General features: G+C 37.3%; 3 protein-coding genes across 4 annotated transcripts in view; 1 reads left to right on the top strand and 2 right to left on the bottom strand.

Annotated features, from left to right (window-relative positions):
* Nucleotides 1-8,979, bottom strand: part of LOC139449496 (ankyrin repeat and LEM domain-containing protein 2-like) — an 82,771-nt gene extending 73,792 nt beyond the window's left edge. Inside the window, exons 1-4 of the mRNA XM_071230919.1 lie at nucleotides 8,467-8,979; nucleotides 6,201-6,343; nucleotides 5,612-5,806; nucleotides 1,736-1,930 (exon numbers count right to left, since the gene is read on the bottom strand). Coding sequence (XP_071087020.1) covers nucleotides 1,736-1,930; nucleotides 5,612-5,806; nucleotides 6,201-6,343; nucleotides 8,467-8,806 — 873 coding nt within the window. The 5' untranslated portion in view covers nucleotides 8,807-8,979. The remainder of the gene's footprint in view (nucleotides 1-1,735; nucleotides 1,931-5,611; nucleotides 5,807-6,200; nucleotides 6,344-8,466) is intronic.
* LOC139449497 (phosphatidylinositol 3,4,5-trisphosphate 3-phosphatase TPTE2-like) overlaps nucleotides 1-17,952 on the top strand; it is a 70,651-nt gene that overhangs the window by 37,925 nt on the left and 14,774 nt on the right. The window contains exons 1-7 of one of the 2 annotated variants that reach the window (XM_071230921.1): nucleotides 10,537-10,599; nucleotides 11,927-12,185; nucleotides 13,428-13,634; nucleotides 14,731-14,865; nucleotides 15,462-15,628; nucleotides 16,083-16,147; nucleotides 16,703-16,763. In XM_071230921.1, coding sequence (XP_071087022.1) covers nucleotides 11,956-12,185; nucleotides 13,428-13,634; nucleotides 14,731-14,865; nucleotides 15,462-15,628; nucleotides 16,083-16,147; nucleotides 16,703-16,763 — 865 coding nt within the window. In that variant the 5' untranslated portion in view covers nucleotides 10,537-10,599; nucleotides 11,927-11,955. Of the gene's footprint in view, nucleotides 1-10,536; nucleotides 10,600-11,926; nucleotides 12,186-13,427; nucleotides 13,635-14,730; nucleotides 14,866-15,461; nucleotides 15,629-16,082; nucleotides 16,148-16,702; nucleotides 16,764-17,952 lie in introns of those variants that run through there. The other variant, XM_071230920.1, reaches the window with a different exon arrangement.
* On the bottom strand, nucleotides 17,033-17,476 carry LOC139450202 (uncharacterized). Its single transcript, XM_071231879.1, has 2 exons — nucleotides 17,329-17,476; nucleotides 17,033-17,148 (listed from the first exon to the last, which is right to left on the bottom strand). Exons 1-2 carry the CDS (start codon nucleotides 17,474-17,476, stop codon nucleotides 17,033-17,035), a joined length of 264 nt encoding a protein of 87 aa, XP_071087980.1.

Raw genomic sequence — 17,952 nt, 5'->3', positions numbered from 1 at the left:
TTCATCATCACGACCATTGAAGTGCTGATTTGTTGCCATGTTTAGTTCACACTACTGGAGTTCTCATTCTTACAAAAATCATTTCTGTTTCTTTAATACTTCCAAAATGTTCCTCTTACGTATGACTGAACTGGTTACATGCGGCCTTGACACGTTATTGTTTGAAGGTCAAGATTAAGATTAAGGAATAAACTGTTTTATTCAGCTGCAAGCATTTTTAAGTTTTGTTACGATCCACACTTGCCAAAAATGGACCATAATTTTATATACCTACTGCCAAAGGCCCATGAAGAAAGTTTACATTCCAATCACATGATAGTTTCTCTTCTATTTAGCTTTTCTCCAAAATCAAGGTAAAGGATACCAGGAAACCTATTTTCTAGAACTTGGCTACAAATCTGTAGGCTTGCAGGAACATAGCAGCAAGGTCAGGTTAGTGAGCTGTATCACTTCTCGCAGTCTGAATGCCATTCTTCATGCCCATTAACACAGGCGTCGTGTTCTTTTGTCCTCAATGTTATACATTCAATTTGAATGTATGAATAATACTTGACCTTTTCCAGCATCAAACGTCTCGGACATCACGGCAATGTCTCGGACATCGTGGCAATGTCTCGCTTATTGCTCAGATTATTTTGGGAACAGTCGACAATGTATTTCATTTGGTGATATTGCTATTTTGTGGTGATTTGTCCATACACAATACTTCCAAGTGGATGAGTTAGTCATCCAAGGGTGAAAGGACTTTTGCAAACCCCTTTTTGTGATATGCTGAAAATGGCACAAACATATATTTTTGATGCTCTGGCTTTCTAAGAACAGACCCATAGGAAATTCCTATCTCCATATTTCCACACACAGAAAGTGTCAACACCAATTATATATGGTTTCAACAGTTTTTACATGATATGAAAAGCAATTCACAAATTATTTACCAGTATTTTACCTGGGTACAAAGTATGGTATCCAATGAACACACAAATTGAGAATGGATGCACATACTTAACAGTGTGACTACTGTGGAGAAAATAGTGCCGCTGTAGCTCACCTGGATATCTAGTCAACAGTTTAACGTCAACAATGACAGCAAATTAAATAAGTTGTGTCAGAATTGATATTCAAATATTTAATGCATAAATACTGAGGACAAAAACAATAACACTTAAATCTAACAATTTTAACAAAATCAGTGCCATAATTGAGCGAGTGAGTGAGTATGGTTTTACGCTGCTTTTAGCAATATTCCAGCAATATCACGGCGGGGGACACCAGAAATGGGCTTCACACATTGTAACCATGTCGGGAATCGAACCCGGGTCTTCGGCGTGACGAGCGAACGCTTTAACCACTAGGCTACCCAACCGCCACGATCGATCCTGTTCGTCACCTCTTACGACAAGCATGGGTTGCTGAAGACCTATTCTACCCCGGATCTTGGCTGGCAAAATGGCCATATAGAAAAATCATATTTGAGCATGCTCGATGTGCAAAAGTCAAATCAGGGTCACATTTAAATATATCATGAAAAACGGAATATATGTGTGAATCACCACTACCAACACATATATGAATTTCATTACCTTATGATTGGTGATGGCTGAATAAAGCTCAAAAGATGTTTTAGCCTTTAGTGTGTTGGAAGTTCAAAGGTCAAATTAAGGTCAAAATTATGATGGGAAAGAGATGGCGATTTTTTTCCAACCGAATTAGGAATGTCTGCATATGATCAACTCACCCCTTTTTCTGGTGTGTTGAGGTACAGATCGACCAAGAAGTCGATCCGGCGTGTCTGTGTGTCAGCATTGTCATTGGTTCCTGCGTACAGCTGTTTGGTGAATTCTGGGTCTAGCAGAGTCTCGAGGACCAGCTTGGCCATGTCAGGCTTGTTCTTGTGAGCTGCCACATGGAGAGCATTGTAGCGGAGACCTTCCTGCAAGGGACATAACTCTATATATCCTACGGGAATCTTGAAGATTACAATGGAGACCTTCAAGCTCCTCACAGTGATAGCCCGTTCGGAGAGCTCTCTATACTATCGTTGCCACCAGTTAAAACTCCCCACTGTGATAGATGGCCAAAACCATGCTCGCAACCGAATGACCATTATTTTTACAAACAAGTGACGACTGTTGTGACACCGAATACACTTACCCCTGCTAAATGACTTTGTTTCTGTTAACTTGAATTTCTATTTAATTAAATCTGTCATGTCATTGATATGGCAAGAATGTCAGGAAGAAGTTGGTTGATTTTCGGTTAATCTGCAATCTTGAACCAATCTGATTATACAAACAACAAAGCTATTTCATCTGGAAAACATGATCAGTCGAAAACCTTTTCAAAATAAAATATGATGGCATTCCCAAAGACATAAAACTTAAGTATGAAAGTTACTACGTTTGGGGTTAGAGGCCAAATTTCAAGATTCTTGTAATGGCCTTGTCCACACTCGTGGCAGCGATGTTACCGAGACTGTACCGAAGGTGTCACACGTTGGGAAGGAGCTTGTGGAGACCTTCCTACAAGGGACATAACTCTTCACATAATTTGTGCAGAAGCAATATGCAGATCCCATTGTTAAACAATCCTCTTCTTTGCTTTCACCAATTCTTTTGCATTCAGATGGGCTGTCGCTATTTTGCCAGAAGGTGCATAGCAAAGAGTGATCGAGTGAGTTGCGTTTAACGCCACATTGAACAGTATTCCTGCTTCATCATGGCTTGTTAGCTTAAAGTTGGAGGATAGTCTGAGGTGATGAAAGTTTACCACTTTCGTGAAACCCACGATCACGTAAGGTGTTGACAAACCTAGAAACCTAATCGGGGCAAACCAGGATTGAAACCCACAGTCACTGGTTTCTGGTGTGCCCAAGGGAGGCAACTCTGCATAGCAAATTGCGGCACGTTAGACGGGCCACCTGTGTTCCCCATAGAAAAGAACATGTATTCACCATGATGTGAAAAATATAGCATCATATTCCACTAATGATCATGCTTGATTGGTCGCATTTTGGCGATGAATTTGTTACAGTGCAATTATTTACACATCAAGGGAATGGTTGCAGATCTTGAATAAATATCAAAGCAAATAGCATTTTGCTGCACAATTAATGGTGGATATTTACAATTGATTATTGAATCAATACAGGTTAGTCAATCAGTTACTGATCATGATCATGATGATCATCATCATCATGAAGTTCACGACATCTATTTACAAATAAGTTGCACATGCATTTTGATAGAATTTCACATATGTACTGGAAAATAAATACACAATAAAAAAAAAATGAATATCAATCAGTCAACAGTATGTCCAAGGTTCATACCGTTATGAGACAATAAAATTCAATGCCTTTTCAAGCTCTTAACAGTCATTTTCAAGAATTTTTTATTTGGGTTAGTAGCCTCGCCCTTTGTCTGTCAATATTTTTGTAAAATCCAGCATACCACATATTCGTCATAAAAACCTAAGAAGCAATATGAACATCACAAATTTTCAAACAAAATTTATTTTCACAACCAACAAAAAATATAATAATTAAGCCATAAATTTTGATACTTTCAAAAACAAGTATATCTCACTTTGTATAAATTCAAGGCTTTTTAAGCTATTTTGGTGATTTCCATATTTTGGTGATTTTCAAGGCATTAAAAGGCTAACACTAAATAAAAGGCTTTTCAAGAGGGACATTAAAATTCAAGGCCTTGTTAAGCCTGTACGAACCTTGGTGTCTTAAGACGGGTAGGCTGATATTAATAATCAGCTCTTATGTGGTTAATACTGGCTCTTTGATATGTTCAAACATTTTTTTGAAAACAAATGTGTTCCAGGATATCAAAGTCAAATACCTCACTTCATTGTCACAGGAATCCTTAGAACCAGGATTTTTTTATTTTGCTCCCTTTGAGAAAGTAGGAAAGGCTGACAGTTATCTCCCCTTATTGGCTTCAGGCATGACGTTCTGTAGCTCACCTAATTTTTTCAATAACCGTAAATCAGTTTGAGATTCTTTGAGCAATTCAAACACCATTAATTATTCATATACACACATTATGAGCACCATAGCTTCTGCAGTCCATTTTCAACCTCGAAGAACACTTTTGGTCGAAAAAATGAAAATCCCCTAAATTCTCTGCTTGCTTAAACTTTAACACTTTAAACTTGGATCATAATTCTGTGAGCCTAGTTTAGAGATCATTGCTGAGATGATGTATGCAATGATTCAACTTTTCAGACTTTGTCATTTCAGTATGTTGAAGATATTAAAGATGTAACTATCTACATTAATGGACATGACACCATCACATCTACACATCTATTAGAACATCACTTTTCACTCACTAATACACATAAATACTTTAATAATCTTTGTATTTTAAGCCCATTTTTGTTCTTTTTTATCAATGACTGAGTTAAAAAAATTCCAGCAAAACTGCCAACTACACTGGGAAACTATACAGTTATTTTTTCTTTTGTTTGCTGATGAAATAGCAATGTTTTCAAGCACAATACCTGACTACAAAAGCAAATTAATATGTTGGAATGTTATTGTAAACTCTTTCAGCAGGTATAAGATAAAAGTTATTGTTAACAAAAATGGAGGTCCACTAACTAGAAGAGAGAAATGTTTTGTCAAAGGCATTCATTAGATGTTGTATCTGTCTAGAAGTACTGGGCGGTTGGGTAGCCTAGTGGTTAAAGCGTTCGCTCGTCACGCCGAAGACCCGGGTTCGATTCCCGACATGGGTACAATGTGTGAAGCCCATTTCTGGTGTCCCCCGCCGTGATATTGCTGGAATATTGCTAAAAGCGGCGTAAAACCATACTCACACACTCACTAGAAGTACTTGGGAGTTTATTTTACAAATAGACTGTCACGGAAGATGTATGCAAACCGAGCTAAGATGTTAATTGGAATTCTTCAAAATAAGAAAGCCCTTGGAAATATATTGTTTAATACATTCTTTAAGATTAACGACATAAAAATAAGTTTAGTTTCTTTATATGGAGTTTGGGGATTAGAAATGTTTGATGTTACGTGGATGAGGACATTATCTATTCTATCCATATATCAACTTTATTTCCAAAGGTAAAGATGTTAAAACGTTGGAATATATCAGTTTCACTGCCTCTAACGAGACATCCAAAGACATGTTATAACTTGCTGCTACTTGATGATCAACAAGGACTGGTCCTCATCTGGTAAACATCAGCTTTATTCATGCGGTTATGGTAATATATGGACATGACAGGATACCGATATACCAGATCAGCTGCTTTTCCCAGACTTTGAAAGACATGTCCTTTGAAAATTGGCATTGTTCTCTATCATTATCCAATAAACTGTAAATTTAGTCCCTCTTTAAAAAATGTTTCTGAAGAGAGTTCAGGTAACACTAAAAAATGCTGAATAGCACTTGCAAGATTCAGATGTAGCTCACACAAACTCATTACAGAAATGAGAAGATGTATTGGGATCTTAAGAGAACAGAGCTTGTCTGTTTTGTGATACAAACACAATCGAAAATGAAAAATATTTCTTATGAATATGTCCATTGTCTTTCGCCTGATAATCTAACTCTTCAATTGAATAAGTTAAGAAACTCACATGAAGAATGACAGGGGTATCGCCGCTACTGACGAGGTAGCGAGGGTTGCTCCACACCATGGACAGGAACTGGTTCTTGTCCCCTCTCTCAATTGTCCTCCGTAATTCTGTCAAGTCCTGAGTCTTTGGACCCTTGAAGTTGCTCTTTTCAGATGTGACCCCAGTTGAGGTATGCTCTAAGTTTCCATTGCTTGGCTAAAACAAAAAGGTAACATAAAAATGAACGTGAATGTTCGGGTGATAACTTGAAAGTTAGTTTCTATTTCAGAAAGCCACTTGAAAGCACATTGGTTCAAGGCTATTAGTCTGGACCAATGCCGTTTTTATATTGCCAGCTCACTGAGATACAATGCCGTAGTTTAACATGTATACCTAACTGACCGTGTACCGACTACGAGCCGACAAGTCATTATTTTATTCCATGAATGTCAAGGGCACCCAGGGCGTGTAACAGTTTTTTGGTTTGACCTGGCATGGGTTTTAACCGCCGACCTTCACTCTCTTGGCAGATGTTCTGTAACCAGACCACCAAGGCATTTTATAGCTGATGAATGGTTATATTCATTTGGGGTCATTTAACCACGCTCACCTTTGAAACGATAGGAGAAGAATAACTAGGGTTCCGGGCATACTCCACGGCCTCTGCCTTGTTGCGAAACACCTTGAATCTCGAGCCAGGATGCTTTTTCATAACAGAAAAGGCAGCCATCTTGTCTGTGTACACATTCTCCCCTGGAATAGTAGTGATAACATCATGTTACTCTCAGGATAATGATCCATTTACTGCAAATGTAAATGCATATTCCAAATTGGTCCAAGTTACATAAATGATGGAAAAAAAATGAATCGATAAATTCAAAATGATTGGTTGGTTGGTTGATTTGTTGTTTAACGCTGCACTCAGCAATATTCCAGCTATATGACGGCGGTCTGTAAATAATCAAGTCTGGACCAGACAATCCAGTGGTTGACATCATGAGCATCGATACACGCAATTTGGATCAATGACATGCATCGATCAAGTCAGCCAGCCTGACCACCCGATCCCGTTAGTCGCCTTTTACGACAAGCATAGTCACCTTTTACGGCAAGCATGGGTTGCTTAAGACCTATTCTACCACGGAATCTTCACAGGTCTCAAGACTGTCAAGGGATTAGGGCTTGGACAAGTCCAAAACACCCGAAACCTTGTTACCCGACCCTACCCAGATTAACTGAATGGAAACCGTTTTACCGGAGCCCTGGTAAAAAATATTTAGATACATGTATAAAATGATCTGATCATACTAACACTAACTGTAGTTGACTGAAGCTTTATCTTTACTTGAATATAATGTCAGAGGGAATGTGTGCCTAGTTGAAAGAAATGCGAACATGAGCAACTTGTATTATAACCATGGAATTTTATTGTTGTTGTCATTGAACACTATGTCATGTGACTAACCATAGGTCAGGGTAGTCCTGTGGGTACCCGTATCTTCCTTGGGACCCACCAACCCAAGTACCCAAGTTACATATCCCAGGGATCATTGCAGTTTCTTTCTTGCATGTTTTTTTCAAAGATTTTTTAACCAATGTTGACAGAAATAATACTTTCATGATCATGATGAATCAATATTGTACAGATGCCATGAATGCATTGTTTGGCAAATATCATTTTTTATCAAACATATCATGAACATGGCCGTGATTTGGGTAGAGACAAATGGCTATGGGACATTTTCATAAGTTTATTAACTTGTGTTGGGACACTCTTCGACATCATTACCAAATTTTAAAAAACTGTCAGACATTTTGGATGACAATCAATGTTGCAGATAACTATATCTTGTAAGTCATGACAAATGCAAGCAATTATTCGAATAATTAATGAATTTTGCAAAGAAAGGAATTTATGAACATAACAGAATATTCCAGCTATCAAGGATATTTAATAAATATGAAATTGTCATCTAGTAAAAACCTTCAGCATAACATGCACCTCACAGAACACAGACATGCATTATACACAAGAAAGTAAGGTTTATTCATTTTCATATTATTTAAAAACAAGAAATTAACACATTCAGGTTTTCTGCCAACCAAGAATGAATACAATTCCTACTTTGGTTTACATGAAATGAGTAAATGGTTGCAGCTCTACATCAATGCACTTGGAATAAACTTATTCTTATAAATCACAACCAAAGTAGTCCTGATTTACAGCATCAGTGGTTTAAAAGATATTGTATCCAATACATGCTGAAAAAAGGGAAGGTAGATTGGAAAGTGAATTGTTTTTTCACAAGTTTTTTATTGGATTTTTGCAAATCACAAAAGAAATCTTAAAATGAAGACAAGCTTAAATATAAAACTTTAAGAGGTCCCAAACACTGCCCCCCCCCACCCCCCCACCCCCAAGGATGTTTTTATGCACTGGTCTATGCCATAATCATAATATATATGTTGTAAAGCAGACAGATGACATGTAGCAGGCAGCTATTATTTCTTGGCTAACATAATAACTTCTTGAAAAATATTTATTTTGATTGCCAGTATTTGCAAATGATTTGAAGTTGGTCGTATGTATCTAAGCACATGGATTGATTTTGCGTTAACACCATGTTTAGAACTTTCATTGAACACATCATTAACATACCAGAAGTTAAAAAAAAGTAAAAAAGATTAATTTAATGAAAATTACCACATTGCATGTTTCTCCGAGTTAAAGTCGTTCTATTAAGGTAGATGGATGTGTTTACAGACTTTGATACATGGCCCATTCGTGTGCTATTGAATTTCTGCAACTCCTGACAACTGACGTAAAGTGGGCGTTGCCTATCGTGACTGACAATAGTAACAAAATTATATCTCACCCTCGGTGTTCTTGTCACTTGAGTCAAGAGACACTGCATAGAAAACTGACCGATTGCTATCGGCGTCGCCTGCTTTAGAATCCTGAGCACGTTGAACATTTTCAGTCGATTTGCTTTCCTCTGGCGTTTTCGTATCCGTGTGATCACCCGCTTGTTTCGGCTCCGTCATTTCTGGGGGTTTGTCCCCATACCTATCAGTGTATACATACTTTGCTAACTTTTTCTGAAAAAGGGATTTCGTTGTAGGAGTGATCGGACCAACCGACTGACCATACGATGTCAACTTGTCTCTCAAATCTGAAACAGAAAGTGCCTTCACTGAAGATAGCACCTCGTCCATGTCTGTTCAGCCGTTAGTTAGGCGTGTCTTCGTTTGCCACTTATTGATCACATGAGCTGTTGCTTTGAGCACTGTAAATGTGTTAGAATATCGCAGTCAGTCGATATAAGTTGGCTTGCAAACGTAAATATTTTGGTTTGAAATTCCCACATGTCGATATCGCAATGGTCGCGCGTCATTTCCTTGTGTGGAAGTAACGTTGGATGTGATTGGACATTTCTAATTTGGGTCATAGACTAGCTAGTCGACAACTAGTATCATTAATAATGCCTCATATTGATATTCGCCAAAGCACACTGCTCGTAGCATATGCGACTATATATAGGGTCGTGTTTGCGGTTGTTGGTTAGAAGTCAAAAGAAAGTATAAAACCTATACACAAATTTGGTTGGAAATAATAATTTAAATGTTCATGTTTTAAATAAGTACATACTTATATTATATTATATTATATTATATTATATTATATTATATTATATTATATTATATTATATTATATTATATTATATTATATTATATTATATTATATTATATTATATTCATGATTGGAAGGCAAAGGGAAAATGTTTCCATCTTTACAGCAGAGATCATGAAGATTATAGAATTCTACTATACTCCCTGTTAACACATACAACAGTACAAATGTAATGCTCAACCGATTATCTGCTTCATCGTGATGCTAAATTTAAAAAAAATAGACAATAACGACACCAATAATACAAAAATAATAATTAAAAAACATGAAGATCACGTAAAAACAAAACAAATGACTTTGGGGTCAATAAAAAGTACTTTCAGATCACGTATGATCCGGTCGGTGAAGCCTGCCTAACAGGAAGCCTGTCATGTATGTTACACCATGGTAATATGTGCCTCACAGCAGGTCTTCCTGGTCGGGGGTGACCGGCGGCGTCTTGACCCGCTGACCATCTGGCATAACTCTCTAAATATACGTTGATGAACGCTAAACCTGTAGACATGCTGTCCAACTCGGGCAATCAGAAATCGACCTCTTGGTGCTACCTGGATACAATACCCGAAGGTAACGTGTGTGTGAAACTATCATAGAGTATGCTTTTTTAATGGGTGCGCATGTTAAGGCGTCCATGAAAATGTGAGGAATTTTAGGCGTTAGCCAATGTCATCTTTGTTTGTATATTTTGACAGTGTGTTGATTGCTTTATCTAGAGAAGGAGAGGGAAAATGAACTCGGACGAATAATTTTGATTCAGCGTCACATCGCCATACAGTTAAACCTTACTAATGCACACTACCCGACTTCGCTCATATTGGTTGAATTAATGGTTGTCCGGGTTAACGACCAGTTGCTATGGACGCTATATATTCAATTTAGTGTGCATGATGCTCGGACTACTCAGGTTCGGAGGATGTTGAATATAAATCACTACCATTACTTGAACACTGACTTCTTGTTGTCTTGTGACATTTTGTTCTAAAAGAAATATTTCATACGTTGGCTTAATGTGTTCCCCCCCCCCCCCCCACAAGATTGGGTTCGGAAATCCGTTTGATTTTTATTGTATAAAAACGTGTGTCATTTATTCAAGCACATTTCTCTCTTTTCATCAGTGGTGTATTTATCAACCCCAAGCAATTATTTCTCCTTTCAACTGAGGCCGATGGCAAAAATAGAAGATGTGACTAGTGCTTAGGTTTACAGTAGCGAAATCATTGATCCAATCAAAACGTGTGTTAGAGATGACTTTTCACCTCTGACCTTTCATGGGCGGCATGTGCCCTTAAACATCAATCGTTGGGATTTCTTGGACCAGGTTTGATACGAACAATGCATGCCATTTTTGTAATCATTTTACTAAATAAGTTTATGTCAACATGTATGTTCAATATGACAACTGGCTACATGTCGCGAAAGTTGTCCGAGTGATATTTCACGAAGTCAACAATCCAAATCCATGGGAAACACCCCCTTTCCACGCTTGACTGACCATGACAATTTTCTCCGTAATTATTAACAGATTAGTTAATTAGAGAGCAAGTACCAGCTGCGCTTATCGGCATTAGCCCGAATAAGTCGACATTAAAAGGTATCTGTTCATATACTGCAATCTGAATGGATGTTATCATATTTTACATGACTCATCAATCAGCTGAGCTGTCAAATTGAAGGCCTGTTCCGACCTTGTTGCATACTTCTCTCACAAACATCATAAACAAAGTTTTTATCATGCGAATTAATATAATTTTGAAATCAAGGATACCATGTATGTAATCAATATGTAAAACTCATTAAATAAGTTTGAAACTATATCTAATATATAAAAATATATATGGATCTATAAAGTTCTTGACAACCAAACATTTATGCAGTCAAATTATGTTTTCTCTGGATAAAAAGAAATAACCTCTCATTGATACAATGTTCTACATGTTACAACATTTTTAAGATCCTACATTAATTTACATATTTGCAATGGCTCAAGATTGCAATAATGTCTCAGCATTTATGTTTACAGTACATGTAGGATTAAATTTGTTTTGTACAATGTAAAAAAAATTTAAAGAAATTTTTCATGTGAAGTTTATCTGATTCTTGGCTGTAATTTTTTCTGAAAATCATTATATTGACTTTAATTCAGTGCCTCTGTTGACTAAATCAATTTTGTTTCTTTGATTTGGTGCATAATTAAATAGTTCAATATTTTACCCCCTAAAATTATCTACACAGGTAATTATTGTTTCTTGCTTTGTTATTTGATGAAAATATTTTTTAATTTGAAGTATAATTAATTTTTTTACTTTGTTCAATTAACTTCTATATCAAACACAAAGTCCTACAAACATTCTTGTACATAATGATTGATCACAATTAATTTTAATAATCTTTTTAAAATAATTCACACAAATTAGGTTTACATCTGGTAAGTGTTGAAATTCATAAGACAATTGTTTTTGAGTATCTATCTCTCACTCATACTTAAAACTTATAGAAATAATTTTCAAACTTTTTAACATAACAAAAATCAATATTATATTGTAGTTCTCTCTCAGAATTGAAATGTAGGTTCCAGGTTGATTTAATTATTAAAAACAATGGCGCAAACAAAATAATAAATCTAAAAAAAATCTTGTTTTATTCAGACTATTTTGACCACAAGGATCACATCATCATGACATCATCGTACGAGCGTTTCAGCAACGATGCTGAGAATTCCGACAAAGTCTCCGTCAACATGGAAAATGGCGACAGTGAGAAGAACTTGGAAGATGCCCATATACAGATCCACAAGGCCGACCAGATCAGTGGAGAGTTCAAGGTCTATGAGCAGACAGACCAACGACCAGACCAGTTTATCGAAGACCCTGCAGGAAACCCTTTTGCTCCCAAGGGACCTCTGGAGTGAGTGTCGCAGAAACATGAAGCCTCATTTACTGCTGAATCAGCATAATTCACAGTTTTTATGTATTTTTTTTTCATCCACAAAATAATAATTTTTTTTTTACAAAACTTGGTAACCCTTCAATACGAGATTTAGATTATTGCCGAAATATCATATTTCAATATAACCCCTGGTCAAGAATTTAAAAGTCTTTCTTTTGGTTCATATTCCACCATGTGCATCAGAAAAAAAGAAGAAACATAAGAGTTAAGTCTTTGACAGAGGTGTCTTAGGGACCGGCCATTTATTACAGGGGTGGGGGATTAATTAATTACCCTCCCCAAATGCTATATGTTATATTTTGGGATGACCCTCCCTATATGTCCTTGTAAAATTTATTAAGCATTTTATATTTCATTGTATAATGTCCATATTTTCTTGAACCCCACACCCATGCCAAATATGTGTATTATTTTTTATGACTCTCCCCATGAGACTGTTATATTTTGTGGTGACCCTCCCCCATTCCCTCTAACACCCCAACTGTAAATTTGTCCTGAAAAATACAAATGTTTTCATTTTCAAAGATAATTTAAGATGTCTAACAGCTGTTGTGTATTATACAATTTTAGTTTTTTTTCATTTTTAATTTAAATAAAACTATGGAGAAGTATAGTTTGAGTGTTGACTATATTGCCTGTACACTTCATTTTTGTACATATTATTGCTGCCTTTGTTTGTTTGTTGTTTAATGCCGCACTCAGCAATATTCCAGCTATACGACGGCGGTCTGTTAATAATCAAGTTTGGACCAGACAATCCATTGATTGACATCATGAGCATCGATCCACACAATTGGCACATGATGACATGCATCAACCAAGTCAGTGAGCCTGACCACCCAATCCCGTTAGTCACCTCTTACGACAAGCATAGTCGCCTTTTTCGGCAAGCATGTGTTGCTGAAGACCGGATCTTCATGGGTCAATATTGCTACCTGAAGATATCTTCAGCTATTGTTTTTTTTGCTTCACAGTTAATTTGAAAACAGTTAAATATTGTAAAATGATATTAACAGAATAATTATGGTGTTTGGATTGGACAGAGAAGTAGTTAAAGTCACAATTTTAGTGTTGGACTGTTTAGATTTCATTTAATTTTATGTAGAAAAATAACATATCAATACCTAATGTTTATCTTTTTACAATCAATTCAAAGTTCACTTGCGCTAACAAAATAGGTTTTTATATTTCAAATTTCAGATCTTTACAATTCCAAGTGAAGAAAGTGGTGGAGCATATAGCATTCCGAGCCGTCACTGTGCTGCTGATTATACTCGACTTTAGCCTGGTGATTGTAGATCTGACTAGGGACACATGTGCCAGCGTTGACAGTGGTATGGAAATAGTATCTCACATAATTATCACGCTGTTCGTTGTGGAAGTGTCTGCAAGAATCTTTTATCAAGGGTAAGATATTTATAAATTATATATAAATTGTTTTTTGAAATATTACTGAAGCATCACCTTCCTATAGTAAACTATGTTTATTATGAACACACTTATAACAAACTGACGGATATAACAAACTGTTTTTGGTCCCATCCATTTGCTGTATATATGCTTATAATGAACTACAGTTATAATAAAATTAGTGGTCCTTTTAAGTTCCTTATAACTATACTGTATTTCAAAGTTTAGCAAATACAAATTCAAGTCACAAAATATGTTATAATTTCTAAACACAATTTAAAGGGGTATCTCACAACTATCAAAGTTAGTTTATCAAGTATTAAATTCTCCCAATAATTTTTGTTTTCTTATGTTGTAAAAAATTAAAGAATGACATTATTAAAATATCATCATGATGACCAATGAAGCAAATTATGATTTCTATTATATGACCTAATTAGTAACTTTGCCATAATGTGAGTATGTGATTCGGTACACATGACAGTAATCTTTAAGAGAGATACTGTAATATTTACTGTAAGTTTAGAAACAAATGTCACAAACCGTGGTGATCGAGAATATTACTTACTGTGGCATAAAACAATGTTCACTCACTAATTATATAACTGAAATATGGCGAGAAGCAACATTATTAACCGGATGCAGTGACATGAAGATAAAAAGTCAGATGTGATACAGTTTCTGTCTCTTAGCACTAGGTTAAAGACAAGTTAAGATAGACTTTATTATTACCAGAAGGAAGCTTTTTTTGCAACTGCAATGAAATAAACAAAAACATGATTAATACAATACATAATAGATATATGTATCTCAGAGTATTTGATAACATTTTATCATGAAAAAATGACATTTGAACATTTTTGGGGTACTTGTCATTAAGTATAGGGACGGGGGATGGGGTGGTGGTGGTGGGGTGGGGGGAGAGGGGAGTTGGGTGGGGTGGCGGGTAGGGTGGGGGGGGGGGAGAGAGAGAGAGAGAGCAGGGGCATGAAATAAGCGTGCGTGCGATCCAAAGATGATGCAGTCCTAAGCCAAATTTCACTGTTCCACTGTTGGCAGATCTTAATGTCTCAATCTTAATCTTGTGTTTCAGGAAGGAATTCTTTTACAATGTATGGGACGTGCTAGATATGGTTATTGTGTTTGTGTCATTCATCATTGACATGGTCTTCATTGGGATCGAGTCTGACCAGTCCTGCACTGAATCCAACCACGTGGACTATGCAAAGTGAGTAATGGGATACTTGTCACATATCAGGCCACTTGTATAATGAATGGTTTCCATGGCAACCTTCCAGTGAAATATGACAATATAAAATATGGGATCTTTTCTCATCTTATTATATTATGGATATTTTGACATGACATGAAATTCATCTTCAATCATATTTAAATTACAAAATCTGTTATTCTGTCTTCTTTGCAAAGATTTTTCCGGGTTTTTAACATGTAATTTTCATGTGTTATATACTTTTTGTGATATGAGTAGTTTTCATATCTCGAGCTAAACTTTTTCGTTGCTTGCCATTCCTGACAGGAAATATCTCTTAACTTGATTTTAAGTAATTTTCAAAGGACATAACATCACCGACATCCAATCTGAAAAGTGACTGTTTAACCAATGTTGCCGTTTATTACTCAGTTTATTATTGCTGTATATTATTGCTGTTTATTCCTCTGTTTATAATTACTGTTCATTCCTCTGTTTATTATTTCTGTTTATTAGTCAATTTATTATTGCTGTTTATTCCTCTGTTTGTTGTTGCTGTTTTGTATAGGTTTAATTTTTTCCTCATGAACTAAACTAAAATTTTGGAATTTCAGACTCGTGGTGATTGGTCGAGTTTTCCGAATCATTCGAATTGTGAGGATAATCTATTTCATGGTCGTGCAACATCGTCAAGTTACTAGGGCAACACGTCATGTGGTATCACAAAACAAGCGACGATACCAGAAGGATGGTTTTGACCTTGACCTTTGCTATATTACAGGTAAAAATACCATTGATGCAAGTCGCTGCAGATGAGGAAGGTGTATAAGATGGGTAATTCATTTTATATATTTGACACAACAAAAATAGTTGAAAAGGTTGAGCCTTTGTTCTCTAAGTTTAATGAACTGAGATCATCCTGAGGAGGATTTTTATAGAAGGGTTGCTCACACTATCAACCACTGGTTTGTCTGCACCAGACCTGACCCCACTCTGCAGACTGCAGTGACAGCGAACTGACTGTTTATTGGTGCTCGCACTGTCAACCACTAGTTTCCTGAACTCCTCCCAATCTGCAGACTGCAGTGACAGCTAACTTACTGACTGTTGGTGCTCACACTGTAAACCACTAGTTAACAGAACTGATCCCAATCTGCAGACTGCAGTGACAGCTAACTGACTGTTTATTGGTGCTCACACTATCAACCACTGGATTGTCTGAACTACATTTTCAGAGAGGGTAATCGCCATGTCCTTCCCCTCCAAAGGAATGATGGCATTCTACAGAAATCCAATCAGGGTAAGTATCAAGTGTGATGGATGCATGTTACGCCTTGTGTTTGTCCATGTCACGTACTACCGAGGGGGCAGGAATGGCCCAGTCGTCTCAGGCTCTGCAATTTGTTGTGCAGAGTTGCATCCCTTGGGCGGGCTAGAAACCTATGATTGTGGGTTTGAATCCCGGTTTCCCTTGATTATGTTTCTATGTTGGTCAGCACCATACCCATGCTCGTGTTTTTACCAAAGTGGTAAACGTCTTAGACCTGCATCACTTCGGGCTTTCCTACCACTTTTAGCTGACACGTCGGGACATAACTGGAATACTGTTCAAAGCGGCGTTAAAACCATCTCACTCACTTGCCTACCAGCACAACACCAAGTCTAGTAGAACTGGTTACTGTTTTAGAACCTCACTGAAATGACAATGCCATTTTTAGTCTGCATGCAACAAGGGACACATCAAACACACAATAAACATGGCCGCAGTGCATTAGTCTGTTCATGCTTGGTGACAGCCATTACGAGAGGAAGAGAAGAGTATCTTCAGAATGTGCATTACGTTTATTTGTTTCAGGAAGTTGCCAGGTTTTTCAACACAAAGCATTCAGGACATTACAGAATCTATAATTTATGCAGTGAGTATTGCCAGGCGGCGCTGTGTTGGCCTTCCGTCCTCTCTCTGTCTGCTTTGTCTGCTGGTGTTTCCATGATGGTTATTGTAACTGCAAATGTTTTGACTGTCTTTGTCTGACTGTTGTTGTGTCTGACTGTGAAATTGTGTGTGTGTGTGTGTGTGTGTGTGTGTGTGTGTGTGTGTGTGTGTGTGTGTGTGTGTGTGTGTGTGTGTGTGTGTGTGTGATGCATTGTTTCTGACTGGGACATTGTGTGTGACATTGTCTGACTGCTATTGTGTCTGACTGTGACATTGTGTATGTGTGACATTGTCTGACTGTTGTTGTGTCTGACTGTGACATTGTGTGTGTGTGACATTGTCCGACTGCTGTTGTGTCTGACTGTGACCTTGTGTGTGTGTGACACTGTCCGACTGCTATTGTGTCTGACTGGGACATTGTGTGTGTGTGACTTTGTCTGACTGCTATTATGTCCGACTGTGACATTGTGTGTGTGTGACATTGTCCGACTGCTATTGTGTCTGACTGTGACCTTGTGTGAGTGTGACTGATTGTGACATTGTCTGACTGCTATTGTCTGAATGTGCCATTGTGTGAGTGTGACATTGTTTGACTGTGACATTTTCTGACTTTGACTTATTGTGACATTGTCTGACTGTGACTGACTTTGACATTGTTTGACTGTGACATTGTCTGACTGTGACTGACTGTGACATTGTCTGATTGTGACATTGTCTGACTGTGACATTGTCTGACTATGATTGATTGTGACGTTGTCTGACTGTGACATTGTCTGACTGTGACTGACTGCGACATTGTCTGACTGTGACTGATTGCGACATTGTCTGACAGTGACATTGTCTGACTGAGACTGATTGTGACATTGTCTCACTGTGACGGACTGTGACATTGTCTCACTGTGACTGACTCTGACTGACTCTGACATTGTCTGACTGCTATTGTGTCTGACTGTGACATTTTCTGACAGTGGCATTGTCTGACTTCTATTGTGTCTGTGACATTGTCTGACTGTGACTGACTGCGACATTGTATGACTGTGACATTGTCTGACTGAGACTGATTGTGACATTGTCTGACTGTGACGGACTGTGACATTGTCTGACTGTGACTGACTCTGACATTGTCTGACTGTGACAGACTGTGACATTGTCTGACTGCTATTGTGTCTGAC

Source organism: Haliotis cracherodii, unplaced genomic scaffold (genome assembly GCF_022045235.1).
Source record: "Haliotis cracherodii isolate W230 unplaced genomic scaffold, xgHalCrac1.p SCAF_8, whole genome shotgun sequence".
Classification (NCBI taxonomy): Eukaryota; Metazoa; Mollusca; class Gastropoda; order Lepetellida; family Haliotidae; genus Haliotis; species Haliotis cracherodii.
This window is presented reverse-complemented; position numbering and strand designations above follow the sequence as displayed.

Excerpts from the sequence above, each read along its gene's own strand:
- LOC139450202 (XM_071231879.1), bottom strand. The coding sequence starts at position 17,476 with ATGTCACAGTCAGTCACAGTCAGACAATGTCACAGTCAAACAATGTCA. Across the intron at positions 17,149-17,328 it reads GGCACATTCAGACAATAGCA|GTCACAGTCAGACACAACAG; the intron begins GTCAGACAATGT and ends CACACACACAAG.